This window comes from Panicum virgatum, chromosome 7K (genome assembly GCF_016808335.1).
Source record: "Panicum virgatum strain AP13 chromosome 7K, P.virgatum_v5, whole genome shotgun sequence".
Taxonomy (NCBI): Eukaryota; Viridiplantae; Streptophyta; class Magnoliopsida; order Poales; family Poaceae; genus Panicum; species Panicum virgatum.
Window position 1 is genome coordinate 6,737,596 of NC_053142.1, and position 16,603 is coordinate 6,754,198.

Genomic DNA, 16,603 nt, shown 5'->3' on the forward strand with positions numbered 1-16,603 from the left:
CTCGATCCTCGGATGGGACAAGCTCCCTATATCTCAAAATGAAATTTTCGCTCATGATACATCTCGTCGACTACTATGGCACTCGACCTCTGGAGGATAACCCCCCCCCCCCCCTCTACAAGATCTACACATCCATGAGACGTAAATTAATCGACTACTACGGTACTCGACCTGAAAAGAGACAACATCTCAAGAAGAGCTACTCATCGACAAGATGGAAGTTAAGGAAGAGACACGATCTCTACATCCACACAAGATGGTCAACCAAGAAAAGTCCTTACAAAAAGAACTTACCAATCCACTGACCAAAAAGTCATATTTACATGGCAAAGAGAAGATACAGTACATCCTACTGATCTATCAACTTTACAATTTGGTCGGCCACAGGTTCCGCCTCCTCTACAAACATGACAAATTGACCATGGTCACAAGTCGAACACATGCCATCGCCAAGGACACCTATCTTATCCCAAGGCTAGTATGATTTGACAAGACCAAGAGCCTGCGCTACACAATTCCTAGAAGCATCAGCAAGTACTCGGCAAACTTCTGAGGAACCTTCTGCAGCCGATCAGCCAAACTGCCATCAGACTCCTTGGCGGAACCTACGGACTCGACCACAGTCTGAGCCGCCACCCGAAGTTCCTGCAGCTCCTTCTGATAGTTCTCAGTACCATCTGTCAATACAACAAGAGGAGCATCAGCACTTATGCAACCAAAAAGAGAACTCCTCAACAAAGGAAACACAAGAAGCTACCTCGATTCTTCTGAATCACTTCCTTCAACACTTTGATCTTCTGCTCTAGGGCGGCGTTATCTTTCTTCAAGGCAGCATTTTCCGCCTCTAGCAGAATGATCTTCTGGTGATCTGCTTCAGTCGCCTTCAACTTTTGTGACTTCAAATATGACTGATTGGCCATTTGCTGCAACAACACAGTCAGTCTATAGATAAATCCCACAAAAGGAGAAAGTACTCGACAATAGTACTTACCATAGAGAACTTGGTGAATTCCCGCACAACGGCCTGGAACTTCTTCATGTTCTCAGCCGTCAACTGCGGATCATCCTCAAGCTGCTCACCATAATAGCATTCAAAGGGAGGAGGCGACGCCCTAATCTCCTCCAGCAGGCTATCACTTGATTCCACCACCTCCTCAGCATCTGGTGAGACACCTGTTGTCTTATCTGCGTGAAGCAGTCGAGCAAGTGGAAGAACCTTCGAACCATTGTAAGGAGGAACAAAGGGCTCACCAACTGGAATCTCCTCCGGAGATTGCACCCTCGTCCCACCAACCCTCCTCGACGATTCCGCCATATCAGAAGGAGCAGCGGCTGCAGGAACCCCATCCTCAACCACTCGCCTCTGCGTAGGCGCAACACCAGGGCTACAAATCAAAGGCAAAGATGTCAGACAGCAAAAACTCAGAGTGGAACAAAAACCACCCGACTGGTTACCTGACATCGTCGCTAGCCCTTCTCTTCCGCACAGTTGTCCTCAGCTTCTTGGGACAACTAGTGCCGGCTTCGGGTTCCGGACTCCCCTCACGAGCCAAAGGTTCAACTCCTCCCGTCTTACCCTTCATCAGGTCTGCAAGGGTAGCACGATCATCGGAGTCAGAACTCGACAGAGTCTCCGAAACAGTTGGATCCAAATCTGGCCGATAATCATGAGGCTGCAAATGAGCACTAGGCGTCATATGGCTCGGCCGATGAACCTCTGGCAACGGAGGATCACTCCAATAGACCAACAAATCATCCTACAAAAAGACCCAGAGTCAGCCAAAACGCAAAAGGACAGTTCAAAAGAACCCGATGTTACAGAACTTTACCTGTTTTGGCGGATTATTCACATGGAACATATCTGGAAGCACAGAAATGGAGCTAACACCTTCAAAAAGGTTATAAAGAAGCACCATAGCTTCATCTCGACTGGTCTTCTCCGACGAAAATCGAGAGGGATCATACAGTCTTGTATACTCGAATCCAAGATGACTGCGGCACTACAAGGGCTGAACCTTCTTCCTAAGCCAGGACGAGAGAACTGTAGCCCCAGTCACCCCTTCCCTTCGCCGCTTAGCGATCCGCTTGAGAAGCTCTCTCACCTGATCAGCATTACCAGCAGGCACACACCACTCGTGACGCTGTTTCGGAGGTCCAGGAGTCCTCTCCGGAAGGGCAGGAGCATGGTTATCGATATAAAACCACTCCGCTTTCCAATCCCCAATCTGACGGCGCAGAGAATACGGGATATACTTCTCCACCATGCCAGGGCGAAACTGAAGATCAGCATCCCCACCCTCGCAATATTCCTAAGATTGGGATACGGATTCAAGGAAAAGAGACTTTTGAAAAGATCAAAATGGGGATGAATCCCAAGAAATGCCTCACATAGCTGGACAAAAATAGCTATATGCAGGATTGAGTTAGGGGTTAAGTGATGAAGCTGAACACCCCAGAAGAAAAGAAGACCTCGCAAAAAGTCACAAGAGGAAATGGCAAGGCCACGCTCAACAAAGGCTTTGAAAAGAACAATTTCAGAAGTTTTTTCAAATGGCCTCCCATGACCCTCGGCCGACTGCCACTGAATCAAAGTTCTGGATTGCAAGAGATGGCGGCTAACAAGAGAGGAGATCGCAGCTTCCGACAACTTACTTTTCTTCCACCTATCAGCCATCGTTGCCTCCTTCTCAAACATTTGGCGCTTGGATTTCTTCGGCGCCATCCGGAAGGTCACGAGCCTCTTCACACGCATATGCTCGGGGGCTGAGAAATCAAAGGAAGATAGAAGACGAAACCTAACACAGAAGGCTAAAGAAATGTCTGGAGGCAAGAGAAGATGAAAATACAGATCGGATCTCCGCTGTTAAATAAACAGGACAATGGCATTTCCGGGAATACCAGGAAAACCAAAGGTCACAAAGAATGCCTCGGTTTGGGAACCTTAACCCTAAATCGAGGGATTTCAAGTCAAGGCTCGGGGACTGCAAGATAAGCATCATAAATAGTGAATTTTTTTCAAAAACAAACCCGAAGACAAAAATGACCCTCAGCCTGATCCTTCAGTTCAACCTAAGGCTCGGGGGCTACTCTATATAGAGCGCGAGTACATCGCGCACCATATAGGAAGAAGAGATTCGGGGCCAAAATCACCTTATAGCCTCGATGCAGCCAGGAAAGTACTCGGAAGACTACTCGAAGCCCTCAAAAAACTCCAAGCCTGAGCAACGGAATCCAAAAGCATCCAAAAGCACTTGATGACCGTCTTCAGAAAGCACTCGACGCCTGCAGGACTCGACTACGAAGAGCTCGGGGGCTTGTCAGACCCAGGGCAGCAGGACTGCTCACGGGTGTGGAATATTCTAGAGTAGGGAGTACTTCATGGGTACGCCCTACCTCTATTGTGACTACTCGTATAGCAGTAGGACTAGTCGGAGTACAAGGAAACTACCCGACCCACTCGGAGTAGGACTCTGAACGTACTCGGCTAGAACTTTCCATGTAACCCTGCTCCCCCAGATCATAAAAGGGCGAGCAGGGACCCCTCCAAAACATCGAACAATATCTGAGAGAATACAAACAACCACACAGGACGTAGGGTATTACGCTCCAGTGTCCTAAAGCTGTCTAAATCCTTGTGTTCCTTGCACCATCACATTCTGATCTCGGCGAGTCCCTACTCATAACCACTCTCCTCGGGATACCCCTCGGAGAACCCGACGGTAAAACACCGACACCATCCTAGCCTTTATTGGGTATAAGACCGGGGGTAAGCCCTATAGATGACTTGTTTGAGTATTTGCCTTCTGCCAACACAAGTAGTAACTTGAGTCAGAGCTCGGGCGAACCTATCCTAGCCTTTATTGGGTATAAGACCGGGGGTAAGCCCTATAGATGACTCGATTGCCAGTACAGATAGTTTTGAAGCTGAGTCAGAGCTCGGGCGAACCCATCCTAGCCTTTATTGGGTTTAAGACCGGGGGTAAGCCCAATAGATGACTTTATTAAATAGCTGGCATACTTGACTCCTTCTCCATTGATTGTCAGGAAGGATTTTGCTCGTGTTGGCTCTCTTTTTTGTTGTCTTTGTTGGCAGAAAGTGGGGGTGCTCCGAGTGCTTTGCGAAGGATGATGCATTGGAAATTCGAGTGCTTTCCTTTGGGGTGTAGGAAGCATTTTGAATGAACTTTCTGGTGAGTAGTGTCAATCGTCGACTGTTTTGGTTGCGAAGGAGGTGCTGCTTTGTCGCGGCACCGCTTTCGGGGGTTGTACCCGTAGATATCGGGTATCCGATAATTAGATGTCGGGCTGTAAGCTTCGACTTCTTCGTGATCTTCCCCTTTGTTGATGATGACTGTTTTCGCGTTGCGACCAATGTTGATAACATTGTGTAAGTCGCTGTTGGAGTAGTCAAAGGAGTCGCCAAGTTGTTGATGGTGCTCTGTCTTGAGAATCATCTTCGGGTTGTTCTCCAGATGGACAGTGACTGTGATTCTTGGTTGATGAGGAGGAATTTCGTAGCTAGATGCTGCTGCTTCACTCATCTCCGGTTCAGAAAGGAATTCATCATAGTCCAGGTCTTCCAGCGTTGTAGAATTAGCTTTTCGGTTTGTAGCATCCGAAAGAAAGGCCATGAAAATTTCGCGATTGTGGCTGCGAATTTTTGAATTGACAATGTCTTCTTTGAGCGGAAAGCCCTGCTGGAACGGTAGTTCTTTGTCTTATGAGAATTGCTACTCCTCTGAGGAGTGCAGTTCCATTTTTATAGTGGCTGTAGAAGTCGACTCCTTGTCAAATTCAGTCTTCTCGTCCGAATCGAGTTGTAGCGCGAGCCGGTTTCTTTTGAGGACTTGGTCCGAATCTGGAGAGAGTCCGAGAGTATATCGAAGAAGCTCTTCATCGTAAGGGAGGGTGCCTGCTGGGAACAATCCGCCTTCGATTCGGACTGAAAGTTTATTTATGAATTTATCGTATTTTTCCAAATTGTCACGTTCCTTCGGTGAAAATAGCCGCGACATGCGGAGATCTTCTTGCGGAGTAGGGGAATTTGGAGTTTGGATGGTCTTGCACCAGCGACTCATGTAGTCTTTTATTGAAACAGAATCGTCTGCAGAGTGGGATTTTGATAGATATTGATCCACTTGAGTTGCTGACTCGTTTTGTGAATTGTCCCACAGCTTCTTCGCTTTGAATTGCTCCCAGAGGGCTTCGAGCTTGTGGGGATTGTTTAATCCTTCCATGAATAAGTCAATGTCGTGTGACCACTCGGCTAGTTCATCTTCAGATATTGGATGATCCAATTCTTCGAGATATTTGATGAAAGTTTGATCTTGTTCCAGCTTTGCAGAGTTGAGGGCCCACTGGTTAGAGAATTCTTCGCGAGAAGTGTTGATGTTGAACGTGCCTTCAGCTAACTGAAGGCAGTGCTTGACCTTCTCATCGATATTATCGATGTTTGAAAAAGTGTCCTTTGACGGCTTCTTTTTGCGAGTAGTTTTTTTGAAGCTGGTCTTTGATTTTCCCTTCTAAAGGCTTGGTTCTGTGAAGCGGTGCAATTGGAAAGTAGAATCTTTCCACTCATGAAAGTTTCTTGCTTTGTGTCTTCTAGTAGTCTTTCCAAATCCTCTTCTAATTCAGAGAGTGTTTTGGTCTTGATTATGTCGAATTCGGATTGAATTCGGGTTTCATCCGAGAATCCGATTTCTTCCGGTTGGTCGACGAAGTCGCGAGTTCACGGCGTTTTGCGACTTCAGAAACTTCTGGAAGATCTTGGTCGATTGAGTGGCTTTCGAAACTGCCTGATCCGTCGGCGATGAAGATCCAGGGACCGATGCGGAAGGAGGTGTCATTTTCTAGCACCAGATTATCGTCGAGAGGAGCCATCGAATTCTTCTGACGATTGTTGGCGAGAGGCCCCACGGTGGGCACCAGCTGTCGGTGTTTTACCGTCGGGTTCTCCGAGGGGTATCCCGAGGAGAGTGGTTATGAGTAGGGACTCGCCGTGATCAGAACGCGATGGTCCAAGGAACACAAGAATTTAGACAGGTTCGGGCCGCCGGAGCGTAATACCCTACGTCCTGTGTGGTGGTTTGTATTCCCTCAGGTATTGTTTGATGTTTTTGGAGGGGTCCCTGCTCGCCCTTATATGATCTGGGGGAGCCGGGTTACATGGAAGTCCTAGTTGAGTCCTATTAGGATCCCAGTCCGAGGAGTTCGGCTGGTTCCCGAGTGTATCGACTAGTTCTACTCCTATTCGGGTAGATACGAAAGAGGTTGGCGTATCCATGTGCTATACCCTATTCTAGAATATTCCGTCCTGATGAGCAGTCCTGCTGCCCCCAGGTTTGACACATCGCATGGCGGTGGATCTCACCTTTCAGCCCTCCTCTCTCCCCCCCCCCCCCCGGGCGCGCTGGCCCAGCGGCGGAGCTCGAGCTCGTTAGCTCCCACACTACGGCTACCACCCCAGCCACAAACCCCATCGGAGTCAGCCTCGCTGCCGCCTCCATCTCCCTCTCAACCGACCGCGGGACCACCATGACCTCCCCCGCTCAGCAGCACGTCCCCGCCGCCCGCTCCACTCACCGACAGCGAGGCAGACGATGACGCCTGCATGAAGCTTTGCAACACCGACAATGAGGACGAGTAGGAGGACAACGGCTCGACGTTTATCTACTCCCGCTAGTGATGAAGATCCCACATGAGAAGAGCGCCCGCGACAGAGCTTGAGCTCACCCGCCGACAGTGCAGCGGGAGTGCGAGAGAGGAACGAGAGAGGTGGGCCATCATCACATGACATCCATGCCACCCAAACCACTTTGCAAAATCGTCCGATGACCAAATATAAACGGTTTTGCTAGTCCAATGATCAAGAATACCCGGATTTAAAATTGGATAACCAAAATCAAACTCCAGTGATAGTTGGACAAACAAAAATAGATTTTAACCTTTGTAGTGGGACTCCTTGAAGTGGTTCTCTACCACATCCATTCCTTCAATTTGGCTGTTTGAATGTGTGCGGGGTCATATTTGATTCACGGATATAAAAGGGTCGTCCAAACAAATTCTTAAGTTTCAAAACCGCACATTGGCCCACAGAGACTGCAACTTTCGATTTTAAACTGACAAAGCAGTTCTTGTAGCAAAATGTATCATTACATAAACACAAATGAGACATACAAAATAGAATCGTCCAAGACAACTTAAATACCCTACATGCTAAGTTCTGTAAGTCCCCCCAATTCACAATTCAATTGGCGTGCCAAGAACAAAAGTGGGACATCTACCGCTGTATAGTATGCAAACATAAGGAGCTTAATAGCCTCCCATCCTACAACTGCTGACTTCAATTTGTCTTGGTCTTTGTTGTCCTTCCTTTGGAGCGCCTTCTTGGAATAGAGTTCTTCATTCCCAGGAAGAAAAGCAGGGCACCGATAAACGCCAAGTTCTGAGAGCAGATGAAGCACATAACTTGTTACAGTTAAAAACAACTGCAGGAATAGCTTGAAATTAATTATTTTGTAAGGAAGCACAGTAGCAGGCTAACAAACCTGTGAGAACTTGAAAAACAGCTGGACAAATTGTGCTGACTCCATTTCATAGTTGTAGAAGTCGTACACAACAGGGGTTATAAATGCCAAGTAAATAAGCTGCACAGATAAGCAACATAGAAAATTTGCATCACAACAAATGAGTGATGAATTTCAAAACAAGAAGTATACGTGTCAAAGGATACATATACATAATCACCTTAGCATCAGAATAAAACACATGTTATTATGCTACACATAAATCTGATATTGAAATATATCCAAAGGTTTCTAGTTGACTTAAGAACTCTACAATACAGATTGCACTTAGAGTGGATCACTTGTCACATCCCTCCAAAAATGCATCATAAATGGATCTGTCGAGTGGATTGGTTATAGTGAGAATGTGACAAATCTATGAAGTATATCACAAACATTCTGTGGACTCTTCCATTTCCGGATGCTATAGACCAGGATCTTGAAGGATCTTGAAAAAGCTGATGTATGATGCTACAAACCTAAACGGTAAATGCTAAACATAAACGATTTTAAATTACCGAATGTCAAACATCTATACCCCTTTAAAATCCACCAGTTGTTTTCGTTACTATAAATCCACACCTATCTATGTACCCCACTGGCATGTCCATTCCTCAATGCACCCAGATCTATACACCTAAAAATCCAACTCCATTAAAATAGACCCGTCTTCCCACTCATCTCATTATATTATTTGGATCATCCCTTGACCCGCCCATCCACACAGACCCCCGGTGGATCCCCGCATGCATGCTCGGCCATCCCGCCTAGACTCCTCAGACGAAGCGACGCCGCAGCTACACATCTCCCAAATCGGAATGGCCTTCTCCTTCCCAACATCCAGCGTCGCCAGGTCCACCGGGCTTGGCCATGGCGACAGTCCACCGGGTGGCTGTATGGTTCTTCGTCCGCATCGCCGGGTGCCTCAATCTACTGCACAATGGTCTGTATTGGCTCCTTCATGGTGGATCAACATCCAGCTTGCTTATTCCTAGGTACATTTTTCATCTCAGGAGTCAGGTCCGACCTGTCATTGGCCTTCTGCCTTTCATGTTGGTGGCATTTTCGTTTTCCCCTTCATGCTCCTTGAGTGATGATTACTGGATTGACAAATGAACTATTTGCCTTCATTTTACAACAGGTCTTTTGCATACTTATGTCACAACAGGCCAACATGGTTAGTCATTGTGTAGTTGATTATTTTAAGTTCTAGCTTGATTTACTGAAACATCTCTTGATGGGCATTGTGATTCTTTATGGTTACCATACAAGATGACAAGCTGTTAACTGATGGGCTGGGAGCCTGGGACATGCTTGCTCAAGCACAACGCTAGAAAGTGTTGCATCTAAGGCCAGCCCAATCCAACACTGTACTCTCTTCTTAACATCTACCTGGTACTTATTTGAATCTTTGTCAGGCCATACCTGGTACTCACATTCTGCTGATTTGGTTACTAGTTAATGTGGCAGCTGGAAAAACATTTCAAAAGAGGCCCTCTTACTAAATAGTAAGGCCTGTGTTACCGGGACACGCGTGTCCGAAATTTTTTTGCCGCGTCGACGCGTATCGGCGTGTCGATTCGCGTCGGATACGATGCGATTCGTATCAGACACGCCGCAGCCGTGTCTGGGCAGCTGCGCTCGTCGTCCGCCCGTCTGCCGTCCACACGTCGCCCGCCGGGCGCTCTGCAGCTGCGCTTGCCGTTCGCCCGGTGCCCACCGAGCCGCAGCCGCCTGCCCGGCCCCTGCCCGTGGCTGCGCCCGCGCAGGCCAATACGGCCGCCCGCCGTACGCCCGCTTGCCGCCGGGCCGCCCCCCGAACCGAGCTGCCGTCGCCGCCTCGCCGGCCGTCCGCGGCGGCGGAGACGGCAGCCAAGAGGAAGCTAGCAGCTGCAGAGATGGAAGGGAGGAGGCGGGCGGCGGAGACAGAGGGAGGAGGCGGGCGGTGGCGATGGAAGCGATGAAGCAGTGGATAAGGTGAGGGACGGACGGACGGTGTAGATAAAGGTGGGATGCGCCTTTTGTCTAACTTTCAGTCCAGTCCCCTGCATATTTATTTGTAAAATTTAAAAATAAAAAAGATACTAGACGAATCCTGTTTTTTAGGATTTGCCGAATCGGACACCCGCACCCGAGTCGGATTCCGACACCCGCACCATACTTCTGCGTGGCTGCTTTTGCTGCTTGGGCCGCCGCTTTTTGAGCAGCCATGATAACATTACTTTGATTTGTTCCTGGGGTAACTGGGATGTTCCAGGTCACAACTGTTTCTCCGGAAGCTATTGCTGCTTCCATAGCAACCTCTAGGCGCCTCTTTTTGTAACCCTCAAGGGCCTGGTGTATTGCATCGGCTGTTTCATCTGCTACAAGTGGTGGAGGGCATCACTGATCAAGAGAAAGGAGTGGTTGTATCTTGTTTAGTGCTGCAACAGCTGCAGTAAGGGATGCTTCTTTGCGGAAGCTGTCCATGGAATAATCCTTTTCTAAATGGGCTTCCCCATTTCGCCGGAAATCAAGGAGTCATTCAATGGTTTGCTTGTAACGCTAATGTTGATTGAGAAACGCTTTAGTTTCATGAATATGAGGGTTCAATTGGCCTGGCTGCAGTCGTCTAAAACGCAGACGACATTTCCGGCTGGGTAGGATTCATTTGCTTTCACTTCTGCGTTTCAGACGACTGCAGCCAGGCCAATTGAACCCTCATATTCATGAAACTAAAGCATTTCTCAATCAACATTAGCGTTACAAGCAAACCATTGAAGGACTCCTTGATTTCCGGCGAAATGGGGAAGCCCATTTAGAAAAGGATTATTCCATGGACAGCTTCCGCAAAGAAGCATCCCTTACTGTAGCTGTTGTAGCACTAAACAAGATACAGCCACTCCTTTCTCTTGATCAGCGATGCCCTCCACCACTTGTAGCAGATGAAACAGCCGATGCAATACACCAGGCCCTTGAGGGTTACAAAAAGAGGCGCCTAGAGGTTGCTATGGAAGCAGCAATAGCTGCCGGAGAAACAGTTGTGACCTGGAACATCCCAGTTACCCCAGGAACAAATCGAAGTAATGATATCATGGCTGCTCAAAAAGCAGCGGCCCAAGCAGCAAAAGCAGCAGCAGAAGCAGCCACGCAGAAGTATGGAAGGCGATGCAATTTCTGAATTTCAGTTGGCATACATAAATATATGGGCATGACTATTGTGACACTTAAAATTCTGCACCAAAAAATAAATAAATAAAGAACTTGCATGTATTCTGATCCCATTTGATTGGCCAAGGTTTGTTATGACACTGGTAATTAGCAGGTTAAAAGACCAACCTGATATTGACTAGATAAGATGCATTTAAGAAATGTATTTTTTAGAATAAAATAATATGTGCAGCATGGACCTGATGTCTGAAACTAAATTCCTTCATATATCTTCTAAAGTTCATAACATGGTTCCTTGTGTGTATAACTGAAATTATTAGGATTTTCTTGTGAGTATTAGGTATATAATTATGATTGGACCTTACGTTGTGTCAATAATGCCATCATATTTTAATTAGGGTCCTTTCAGCTTCATGGCTTCCTGTATCTGTTTCTGTAACTGTAAGATCTCCTATTGGTACATTGATATCCAGCAGGGGCGAAGCCAGACCACAGGATCACCGGGGTCTTGTGCATAAGAGGATTGGGGTCATAATGATAGATACAGTAACTTTCCATTGATTTTTTCAAAAATCATCGGGGTCGGCAGACCCCGGTGGCAAAGTGTAGCTCCGCCACTGATATCCAGCACTCCCTTGTACTGAATCTCATTATCCTTTTTTTTCATAACAAAGCCAAGAGGAAAAGTTTTCATCATGATTGCTACCAATGTTCGCTATGCGGTGACCCTTCCGCCTAGAGCCTAGGCGAGCTTAGACGAGCCTAGGCGTTTCAAGGCGATTTGCTAGGCGGTGCTATATATGTAGATATTTCTTGCCATACACATCAACTATCTCTAAAAGAAAAGGAACCAGAGAATAGTGGGCCTAAAGTTAGATTAAAAGCCCATCAAGCAGCCCAACTCAAGTATCAACCCCAACTTATGCCCTAGCCTCAACCTTATCCTCCCCCACCCTGCCGCCTCAATCCGTCTCCCTCCTCTGCTCCCAGGCCGCCGCCGTTCCTCCTCCGCGCCGCACCCGCCCCTACCTCCTCCTCCGCCGCTGCCCCTGCTTGCTCCTCCTCCTCCCCCACCCCTGCCTCCTCATCTGTTGCCGCCACCCCTACTTCCTCGACGCCCGTCGCCCCTGCTTCCTTCTCCGTCGGCGCCCGTCCCCTGCCTCCTTCGTCGGCGCCCGTCCACTGCCTCCTCCGCCGCCGCCACGGCCGTCCCCTGCCTCCTCCACCACAGGCCGCCTAGGGGACCGCCTACCCCTCTAGGCCAGGCGGAACCCCCTCGCTAGCGCTTAGTCGCGCTTAGGCGGGTGCCTAGAAACGCCTTTTTGAACATTGATTGCTACTGAGGGGGACAAATTGCAAAAGTCACACATATGATGATTTGAGTGAAGGTCTCAACCAGTAGCAGACAGGTAATGCCCAATTAAACAATGTCACTAGCTAGCAAAACATATAAATATACAAGCTATAGGAATTCTTACGCTTTTGGACTTTTTTTGTTGCCTATGTCAATCTATTTTGAAATCGATGCCTATGGAATATGTATTATTGTTTCTTCTGCGATTATCGAAATAATGGTATGAATGCAGGTGGTAGAGAAGACCATCACAAGAAGACAGATTAGTGAATGCCCAATTGATCACCGGGCCAAATGGAATAGCACATTTGTACTTTATGAAGAATGAAAGCACATTTGTCAATAGAAGATGGATCTCCAATTACAAATGTATCTTAAGTTTTGTAATCTTGAATTCATCTCTAATTGTAGGAATAAGCAGATATGATTCAAGTATCTTGCAGTTAAACACTACCGAGCTGCACCTTTTGGTTTCATTTCTGAACTTTTGAAGTTAAATAAATTTGATATTCATTAACAAAGATTCTTTATTTGAGTGCAAGTTTCTTTTGTTCACATATAAAACATTCATTGTGTCAGTGCAGAAATTATTTGAGTCATTTGTCTAAGGAACTGTGTGCCGCGTTCAAGAGCTGCACTGCTCCTTTTGTTCAAGGAACAGGAGATATAATCTTTAAGCTGAAAAGTCGATCAAGGCCATGAATAAATGGAAAAGGTGGTGCAGAGAAGATTGATCACTGATGCACCAAGGCCAAGTGGCCAACTGCTGTTCAGTCTTCTAACTTATAAACCAAATAAATGTTACCTAATCATGGGAAATAGGCAAATAGCCAAGTGTAGGTCACTTTGTCGTTTTACTTGAGAATGGTTCATTAAGTTTCTCATGTGTGCGATTCCATATTTTTCATGAATCTATTATCCAAATATGATGAAAGAGCCCAATACCTAGAAAGTTATACATTACTCACACTAACATATTACCATAGCGTTAGCAAAGGCATTATACTAGTGCTGATAAATTGCACAAGCTAGTAAGCTACATGATAATGATGACCTCTATAACATGTACATGGTACTGAACTATTCATGTTACTATCGTTAGCATTTTATCATAATACAATAGGCATGCTGCCAGCAGAAGAACAATACTTAATTACTCACCAGTAGGAAAGCTCCAAATGAGCTGCTAAAGATGAACAAAAGCCCACCAAAGCCTTTAAGAAACATGGTAGCAGCAATGACAGTTTTTACCTGCAAATAAACAAAGTAAATGCCAAACTAGGTTGAACGGGTTCTGAAAATAGATAGAATGGAATTAAATCAGAACAGGATCCCTACATCAATATGCGGCACCCCCAATCCAGTGTTCTTGGACACTTGCTTGATAAAGAGATTGAATTTTGGCTTCAAGACCTTTGCCGCTGGTCCACCATCATTTCCAAATTCTATAAACCTGCATGTATGATGGCAAAAGAATGAAAGATTGATTTACAGTTTACAACAGAAAAGAACAAATTATGCATCAAGAGAAAGAAAAAAATTGTGTAACAACTAACAAACAAACGAGAATTTTCGAAAGTATCTTAGCGACTAGCGAATATAAGCTGCACACAGGGTTGTGATAAGTAAATAAAAATTGAACACCCTCCTTGTAGGAAAGTAGGATGCGTATAATGTGGTCGATGTATTGCATTGAGACCCTTGGGCGGTATATATAGGAGTACATGGTTTGGAGGGCAAGTAGCCTCTCCTAGAGATAAGGAAGGTTATCCCGGGATTACAATCAATCCTAAACTAACCATATCTGGAGTTGCCTAATATACTCTAACACTCCTCACCAACCAAAATATTTTGAGGCTACTAGCTGAGGGGAAGCTGGATAAAGATCTTAGTGCCATCGTACTATCATTGATGATAATGTTTTGTTAGGCAAACATATGTAAAAATGAGCAATATACTAGTTTGTAGTTGGTAAGCTTATAACTTCAGTAACACAAATATCCGATTGGGAAACATCACTTGATTAAATCAGCCTTTTGCGTGCATAATGCCTTAACTAGAAGGCCAGAACCATGTAACTATGAAATGATGGGATTTTTTTTATTGGTCATGGACATCTCAAGCTGTAAGGATATGGCCACAACCAACTTACCTAAAACGTTATTATATTTTGAGCCCTAGAATCATCTCCAACTGAACCAATTTTCACTTGCACAGACATAGCCAACCTCTACAACTGACGATAACTCCTATAGCTCTCTAGACCTTCATAAGGTGCATGGGTGGCCCACAGCCCCACACTATACGAGATATAGGAAATGGAAATTGGTTCAGGGCGCAAGCACTGATAGTAGTGCAAACTCACAATACTAGTAGAATGCAGCGATAATGGGATGATGGCTCAGGCTCGGTTAGCCAATTGAACACTGCTCGCACGTAGCGCTGCGCAGATCCTAGCCAATTGCCAAATGATTCAGCTCTCAATGTTGATATGTCACAAGTACAAACAGGGTATGGTTAAAACATAAGCCACACTAAACTGTACTCCGGATCAGGGCGGTCTACGGCATGCGGATGCAGCGAAAACTGCGGATACGCCGGCGAAGTCTGCATCATCTGCGAGTCGCGCTGCGCACTTCAAATGGACGACTCATCTAGTTTGATCCAATTCAATCCATCTCCAATCTTCTCTCTCTTCCTCTGCACACACAACTCACCGCCGGGTCCAAGTCCCAGCACCCTGGCCTCGGATCTAAGGCGGCAGGATCCAGAAATGCGCCGTACCAACCGGATCTCACCTGTCACCTCCCCGCACGGAAGCCGAGTCCGCAGGACGGGATCGGTAAGACGGCAACCAACGGAGAAGCCGGCGGCGCAACGGGCGGGGTCGATTTGCAAAGAAGCGGCGGTATTGAAAGAGGAGGAGGCGGGATCTGAGGGGCGAGTGAGGAAGGGGGACGGACGGACGTACTCTTGGTAGGCGGAGAGGAGGAAGAGGGAGGCGAAGAGCACCCGGCCGACGAACGAGATGAAGCCCATGGTCGCGCTTCGCCTTCTTCTCCGCCCACCTCGCTCGCCCTCTCGACGGTGGAGGCACCCGAGGAGGGGAGGGCCGAGCGGGGAAGGCGAGGAGGAGGAGGTGGGGAGACGGGAGACCGCAGGCCGGGGAGGATGGGCTGGTATTTTGTCCGGATGGTCGAGTCAGTCTTCCATGTGCTCAGTCAGACCCGAAGCGTTCGGGTCGGGGAGCGACCAGCAGCGGCGTGCCACGCGCAAGACGCCTCGGTGGCTCGGTGGGTGGTGGCCTGGTGGGCGCCCGTGGGCCGTGGCGGGGAATTCCAACGCGTGTTGAGCGGCATCCTCACCATGGACAAGGCAAAGTATGGTCCAGAAAATGAACACTTGCGTTGCGTTGAAATCAAATTTGGTACGACTCTTTTCCTCATCAGCCGACTAAAATCAACAATCTAAACACTTGGGTTCTAGGGGTTTCATCTATCATCTGACTTGATCCTAAGGCTAGGAGAAGGAACGTGCAAATAAATTGGTTAGCAGAAACAAAGTTGACGGGAGGAAAAAGAATATCCAACCATCGTCAATCTAGAACAAATATACATGCTTCATCAACTTTAAGGGTGTTTGGATCGTAAGCGCTAAAGTTTAGTCCTATCACATCAGATGTTCAGAGATTAATTAGGAAGACTAAATATAAATTAAAGATAAAACTAATTGCATAAGCATAGTTGACGGTGGGTGAGTACCGCAAGCAGAGATTTATGAAACTCTCGTTTAGAGATTCGGCCAAAGGTGTAACACCTAACACGTAGTAGGATTCCAACCATGTGACGGTTAGGAGACAAGGTGGTTTAGACAGGTTCGGCCCGCTGTGAGTGTAACACCTTACATCCTGTGGGATGCTGGTTCTTACATTAGTTGAATATATTCTTATTGCTCATCTATTCAATTTATAGCCTTTCCCCACGGAGACGCTTACCGCCTTTGATGTGAATGTGGTGCCTGCCCGTTAGACAAGGTTGTCGAGGGTCAAGACCGTCGTCGCCCGAGGTCACCCCTCAAGGAACCCTGGGGTGCTCTGGGATCTCTCGATTACCCGTGGTTGCTCCAGTGACCCGCCAAGGGTGGCAAGGGCGCTTCTCCATGTTTGCTCCATGCGACGAGAGATGGCAGTGGTGGGGACCACTCCACCGTCCTTGGCCAGATCATGACGCGACATAGCTCGGGAGGGGGCTCTCCCTGCCCCAGCCATGGCGTCGTCTATCAGCACGGCAGCACGCCTTCCCTGTAATCATGTTATTTTACCGGGAAGGCACGCCACCCTTGGGTCCTGCCCAGCAGTGGCAAAGTAGGAGCATTAAATGTGCCCCAGTGAATCCTTCTCCACAAAGGGATCGCCCCAGCGCTGGGTGCTGCATGGCCTCTCTTGGCCTTGGGCCCTCTAGAAGATGTCTTAGCCCAACCTATTGACGATGATGGTCTGAAAGAATCTTTTGGCCCTCTGGGCCTTAAATTGTCC

General features: G+C 47.2%; 1 protein-coding gene across 1 annotated transcript; it reads right to left on the reverse strand.

Moving 5' to 3' along the window:
• Positions 1 to 7,093: 7,093 nt before the first annotated feature.
• Positions 7,094 to 15,280, reverse strand: LOC120639684. The gene is made up of 5 exons (XM_039915561.1): positions 15,041 to 15,280; positions 13,408 to 13,522; positions 13,231 to 13,320; positions 7,548 to 7,646; positions 7,094 to 7,444 (listed from the first exon to the last, which is right to left on the reverse strand). Exons 1-5 carry the CDS (start codon positions 15,106 to 15,108, stop codon positions 7,343 to 7,345), a joined length of 474 nt encoding a protein of 157 aa, XP_039771495.1. The 5' UTR covers positions 15,109 to 15,280; the 3' UTR covers positions 7,094 to 7,342.
• Between the last annotated feature and the right edge of the window lie 1,323 nt (positions 15,281 to 16,603).

Bases quoted from the DNA above. Each gene is read 5' to 3' on its own strand.
- LOC120639684 (XM_039915561.1), bottom strand. From the start codon at position 15,108: ATGGGCTTCATCTCGTTCGTCGGCCGGGTGCTCTTCGCCTCCCTCTTC. The intron at 13,523-15,040 runs GTACGTCCGTCC...TCATACATGCAG, and splicing joins CTCCTCTCCGCCTACCAAGA to GTTTATAGAATTTGGAAATG. The intron at 7,647-13,230 runs GTGAGTAATTAA...TTATCTGTGCAG, and splicing joins CATTTGGAGCTTTCCTACTG to CTTATTTACTTGGCATTTAT.